This window comes from Aythya marila, assembly GCF_965140915.1.
Source record: "Aythya marila genome assembly, chromosome: 3".
Lineage (NCBI taxonomy): Eukaryota > Metazoa > Chordata > Aves > Anseriformes > Anatidae > Aythya > Aythya marila.
Genome location: NC_139044.1, coordinates 17481292 through 17487291, shown reverse-complemented (window position 1 = coordinate 17487291; position 6000 = coordinate 17481292). Strand labels below are relative to the sequence as shown.

Genomic DNA, 6000 nt, shown 5'->3' with positions numbered 1-6000 from the left:
CTCTGTTCTGACAGTTTAAACCTTTAATTAACTGGAGATGCCATTGTGGAAAGTTTGCTAGAGAAAAACGCTTATGGCTTAATTAAAAAACCCCACAACTTTACAGTTACTGAAAAAGGTCTGCTTACAATTCCAGTGGTGCCAACGAATTCCTCCACTTCTCTTTTTGGATTGTAACTGTGGGCGAGGATGTGCAGAAGTGATATCGCTGCCCAAGTGGAGAAGACGCATTCAAAGTACAACTCCGCACCTAGGCAGGCAGCGCTGTCGAATGGCTTCTGAAGCATCCCCTGGGAGCAGGCTGGGGCCATCAGGGTGGTGCCAGGGCCACAGCCACGTGTTGGTTTGCTCCCCCTGCAGCCCCTGCTAGTCCCTGGCACCTTGGCTGCTGGGGGACAACGGAGAGATGAGCTTCTTGTGAGACACTCAGCACTTGCCAGAACCTCTGTTTTAGAGCAGCCTGATGTGCTCACACTTCTCCTAGCCCTGTCCTCGCTGTGGATAATTCAGTAAGCATAGAACACGCCCTTCCAGGGGGAATTTCCAGGGGAGTGAAAACAAATCTCTGTATTTGCTTCTTTTTCCAAGCCTGGAGCAGGGATCAGGGACCATAATTGTACTGTTGGCCACTGAATGAAATCCATTTCCCTGTGCAGCCGTGTATTGCCACAGTGACACCCTTAAAGGCACAGCCTTTTGTTTTTTAAAAGATAAAGATTAAAAACAACAACAACAAAGAAATTCCTTCTGTCATAACTGCTGCCACAAGCAGCACCTCGTCATGAAGAAGCTCTGCTGCCATAAACAGTGGTGAGTTCTATACAGACACTGGTTCTATACAAACGTATGGTGCTATGTGCTCTGCAGTTCTATACATTTGTGGTTGCCCATGCTAAACTCCCATTTCCTAGACTATTTCTTTCTGTCTCTGCTGCTGCTCTCCTGGAGATAGGTAGTATGTTATTAATCTCACTTGTGAAGTTGCTGAGATTGGCAGATGAAAAATTAGGAAAAAATAGGGAAGATACAGCTATCGGTAATAAAACAGAACATATTTTTCTTGCCATGTTTTTTACTGAATCGTAGTAAGATTTGCATATGAGTCTCTGGAAGTCTGACTTTAACACCTAACCTGAAGATTTGTACTCTTGCCTTATTCTTGTTTAAGTAGCCGTTGCTATTGCCTGCTCAATGCATTTTCTGTCCCAGCATACCCGTGCACACCGTACCTTCAGCAGTCAGTGGGAATATACTTTCCTAGAAGCCGAGCTCCTCAGATCTCCGTCTCCCTGCAGGACATCTGCACGAAGCAGCTCTGTCAGGCAAGGATTTATATATTGTCACCATGGCACGGTGACAGATGCTCCTTGCTGGCATAACGGTGGTGACAGCAGGGAAGGATGAGGCCTTTGCCCATTATCTCTGCTAGGTTATTCATCACCACGCTGAGCCCTGCCAGTAAAGCTTTCCCTCAGCAGAGGGAGTTGTTTCTCAAGGTAATAAGAGCATTATCTGATCGTAGTTCTGTCAGGTCAGCCTATTTACTATCTTTCCTGCAATCTAATTTGTAGTGTATTTCCTTGATATTTTCTGTATTTCCCGTTATATTTTATAATATATTACAAATGAAAATCTGAATTACAAAAAAAGATGGGGTTTTAAAATCCACCTCTAAATGATAACAGCTAGGCGCCTTTATCTGGAAAATCTTTTCTACTTCCTAGCATGGAGCAGCAAGGTCTGGTAGGGACCAGCACCCTCTGCAAAAATGCCAGGGGGAATGCTGCATTATATATGGCAGCCCAGGTAACTTTGTCTGGGACAGGAAAGCACTGCTGGCTATTTTCTACCTGGGGAAAGAGCATATTTGGGGCTTGAAAGTGATTCCTGTGCCAAAGGGATCAGAGGGAGGTATGTGAGAGGTGGCGGAGGGTCCATGTCTAAGAGTTGGGGTACGTGCAAGATAACAAGAACATAAACCAGATGAAAATCTACCACTGATGCACCTCAGCTGCTGGAAGCTTCTCAGGTGGTCTGTAGGTATGTGGCATAGGTGAGCAGTCCCTCAGTACAAGGTACAAAGCAATGGTTTGGGGAAGAAAATAGGGAGACCCGAGCCTGCCTGCTGGGCCTGGATTTCATCTTTCTGGTAGAGAATCTTCAGAGTCAGGTGGCCTGAAAACAAAGTGAAATTCCCCATTTGTGGATGCTAATGAAATCTTTATCTGAGCATGTATCTGTGAAAATTGGGCCTGAGAGGCATGGATTACGTTAGGGGAAAAGGACTTAGTGAGCCCTAGAAATTAATCAGAGGAGGACAGAGGGTGAGGATCACAAGTGATAAATTAGCAAGTGACACAAAACAACTGCAGGAAATAACAAGACTGCGAGCAGCGGGTGGGAAATGTATAGGAGAGATTGCTTACAACACGTGCATTGGACTTCCCAGCATTTGACATCTTATCTTTGATTCATTCCATATGTTACTTTATGCACGGGTTCCTGGTTTTATGGGGCTTGTTCTGTAGTTTTCATACGAACACAAATGACTCATATCTGCTCCGATACTTGATTTATTCTCTGACATCTTCTGTATGGAGAAGCACAGATGCTGCAGTGCTTGCCAGCTGAATGCAAGAGCTGCACGTCAGGTGGGTGAGGGGGGACAGCTGGGTAAGGCAACTCTTTTCTGGTGTCCTGTAGGATTTTATTTCTCTTGGCAATGCCTGTGTACCCCGTTTCGGGCTGCCCCGCACGGACAGGCAGGGTGTAGAGCAGCAAGGAGCTGTACCAGGCTGCGTGCAGAGCCAGCGAGGAGCATCCCCTGGGACAGGGGTGAGCACTCAGCACCGTGGCCGGAGGGGCTCAGGGCACCGAGCTGCGGCTGGCACGCCAAGAGCCGCTCCGCTGCGCATCCCTGGTTAGGATTTTATTTTCGAAGTGCTCTGGCCAGCTCCCCAGCCTCTCATCTTCCCTTCCAAACGCACCGATCCCATTTCACCTCCCCTCTGGCCGGGCCCGGCAGGTGGCTCCGGCTGCTCCCCGGCGCTTGGAGGGGGCGATGGCCGGGCTGGCACGGCTCGGGGTGCCTGGAGGGGGCCGGGCTGTGGGAGGGGAGCCCCTTCCCCGGGCTCCTGCCTCCCTCCCCACGGCGCTGCCGCCCCTCCCCTGCCGGTCCCTCCCCTGCAGTGCGTGCAGGGAGCGGGGCTCGCTCCGCTGGCTCGGAGGCAGGCGGCGGCACCCCGCCTCCCCTCGTCCCTCACCTCCCTCGCCTTTTTCTCCCCCTTCTGGACTTTTTCAGCCTCCCCCTCTCCCCGCTATGAGGCGGCCGCCCCGCCGGCTGACGCTGGCCGTGCTGGGGGTGCTGTGGATCGCCGCCCTCCTCCTCCTCTTCTTCGGGGCCAGGAGGAAGCCGGCGGCGGCGGCGGGACCCGAGGGGCGCACGGCGGAGGTAAGGGGGGGAGTGGGACGGGGTTAGGGGACGGGGCAGGCAGCCCCCATGGTGCTGGGGCTGCCGCTGGGGGTCGGAGGCATCCCCGCTGCCCGGGGAAGAAGTTGCCGGACATTTGCGGGACACCCCCGCTGCCAGGCTCCCCCGAAAGTTTGGCACCGGCTCCGTGCTGGCAGGTGGCGATGGCGAGGTGCGTGTGGGGTTTTTCTCCCCGCGGAGCAGTTCGTGCCCCCCCCCCCCCGGTGCCCAGGGCTCAGCCCCCAGCCCAGCTTTGCTGCTGGGACAGGGCACGACGACTTGTCGCGATTTGGGCATTTCCCAGCCCCTCCAAGGTGAGAAGAGAGCCCCTGCGCTGAGCTCTGGGGCGAGCCCCAGGGAAGCCGTCCGGGAGCCTTCGGGGGGTGCCTGGGCTGAGCCTCGGCCGGCATCTCCGCCGTGTCCCCGGGCTCTCGGCCTGGGTTTTGTGCCCCGCTGGGAGGCAGGGTGCAGGTAGGAGCCTCTCCAGCTCCATCTGGGTGGCAGGAGGTTGTGTGTGCAGTTGCACGGCTCCGTGGTGTGTTGTGAGCTCGGAGTGCAGCGGGGTGACAGCACGGGAGAAAGGCAGAAAGCATCTGAGCTGACACGAGGAGGAAAAAGCAGGAGATTCCCTGCCTGAACGATGTGCAAAGCAGGAGAGTTGCACGCAGCTTGTGCTCGTACAAGGTCGCAGGGTGTTTCTTCGGTAGTGGTGCAAGTGGCCTGAGCTAGGCAGAGGGTCAACTTCTGAGAGTGTACAGAGTACGATCCTGGTTTTAGTGTTACTGCTGTAAATAGTGAACAAACAAATCGGGTTACGTCTGGTTACCTAATCCGAGGCCTGCTGAAATTAATAGTTATCGTAGCAGAGCCCCTCAGCTTAGCTTTGCACCAGTAGCATCAACCTCAGTACTGTCCTATGGCTTGCAGCAGCCATGCATGCTGGCCAGGTCTTCACAGATTCTCACATGTATGTCACCTCTGAAACTAAATTAACAACCTTATTGGGGGAAAAAAGAAAAAATCTGAACTCTTAAAGCTTACTTTTTTTTTTTTTCTTCATGTGGAGCAGTTGTTTTTTCTTTTATTTATTTATTAAATGAAAATGATTGAATGGGTTCTTCAGGCTTTTGGAAACTTCTGTCCTAGCGGAGGTCACTGTAAAAAAAAAAAAAAAACACAAACAAAAAACAAACAAACAAACAAAAAACTAGAGAGTGCTCTTGTAACGGTAACTATGCTTTTGTGTAAATGGCCTTCTGTCAGAACTGTGCTCTTAAGGTTTTGAAAAATAAAACCTCCCATGCTTGCAGGCAGCTGCTGTGTTCTTTGCATGAAGCTTACTTCTTGCTCAGCACCAGCTGCTTCATTTTGCAGCTTCTTGGGACCTGCTCCTTGTAGCAGGCCCTGGTCCCATTTCCTGCCCCCCACACCCGACCTCCAGCTCCCTGACACTGTTCGGGGCCTGCCTGGGCTCCCACAGCAGGCAAAGCAAACTCCTCCCATCTCACAGGATCAGGCCCCAAGTTTTGAAGCTGCAGCTGCCAAGTTGCCATAACTCCAGCAATCTGACTGCTAAAATTGCCTTTCCTTCACTTCCTTTGAATTTTCCATCAAAACAGTGGCATCCCCTTGAGATTCACAGAGTACAGATTCATTTTTTTTAACGCATTACATTTTTGGCTTTGGGAACCGTTTTTGAGTAGTGTGAATTATGTGCTGGTTGTCATGCTGCTTCAGTTAACCCCTCTGAGCTGATGCTAGCGCTAAAGCCAGGGATGCTGTAGCCAGAGATGGGCCTGGCAGTGTGCATCCCGCTCCCTGTTTGATGGGACTGGCTGCCACTAACGAAGGCACGAGCAATTACAGAGGTCCTCCCAGCTTCCTAGAGCCAGCAGTGGAGGTGGTAGGTTGCTACAACACTGCAAACTTTGTGACGTGGTTACAGCTGAGAAACGGAGCAAATCCACATCAACTTTCCTGGCAGCATTCTCCTCTCTCAGTACAGCTCTATTTCTGTGCTCATTTGCACGCCGTGTATCATGCCTTGCATGGATTAACCTTTGGTTCCCTCGTAGTTAGGCTCCAGCTGGTAGTGCCTCGAGGTGCCTGCTCTGCTCGTGGCTGCCACAAGCTCCATCAGCGCCTTCACTGCTCATCCTTTCCTCCCTGTGTTTCCAGTCTGCCGCTCACCGTGCAGCCTTTTACCACGATTTCTGAGTCCTGCCCAGCAGTGTGATGTGCTGGGGCTGGCTTTGCAACCTGTGGGGTGCAGCAACCCCATGCGGGGCAGACGGTGTGGAAGAAAATAATGCACTCCATTTAGGACCACGAAACTTGTTGAAGAGAAGCTGTACACAGGACAAATTTGTCGTTTTGTACTGCTATTTGTGTGGGTATTGTTGCCGTCTTTTTTTCTTTCATTTTCTTCCCCGAAGGGCAGGTCAAACTCTATTTGTGCAATAAGCAAAGTCTCCTCTTGCCTTTTCTGAAGCCAAATAAATTCAGTGGGGTGAGGAATGGTGGTGGAGTAC

General features: G+C 51.6%; 1 protein-coding gene across 1 annotated transcript in view; it reads left to right on the top strand.

Moving 5' to 3' along the window:
• Positions 1-3227: 3227 nt before the first annotated feature.
• Positions 3228-6000, top strand: part of GALNT14 (polypeptide N-acetylgalactosaminyltransferase 14) — a 66959-nt gene continuing 64186 nt past the window's right edge. Inside the window, exon 1 of the mRNA XM_082757180.1 lies at positions 3228-3451. Within this exon, the coding sequence (XP_082613306.1) occupies positions 3320-3451 (132 nt within the window). The 5' untranslated portion in view covers positions 3228-3319. The remainder of the gene's footprint in view (positions 3452-6000) is intronic.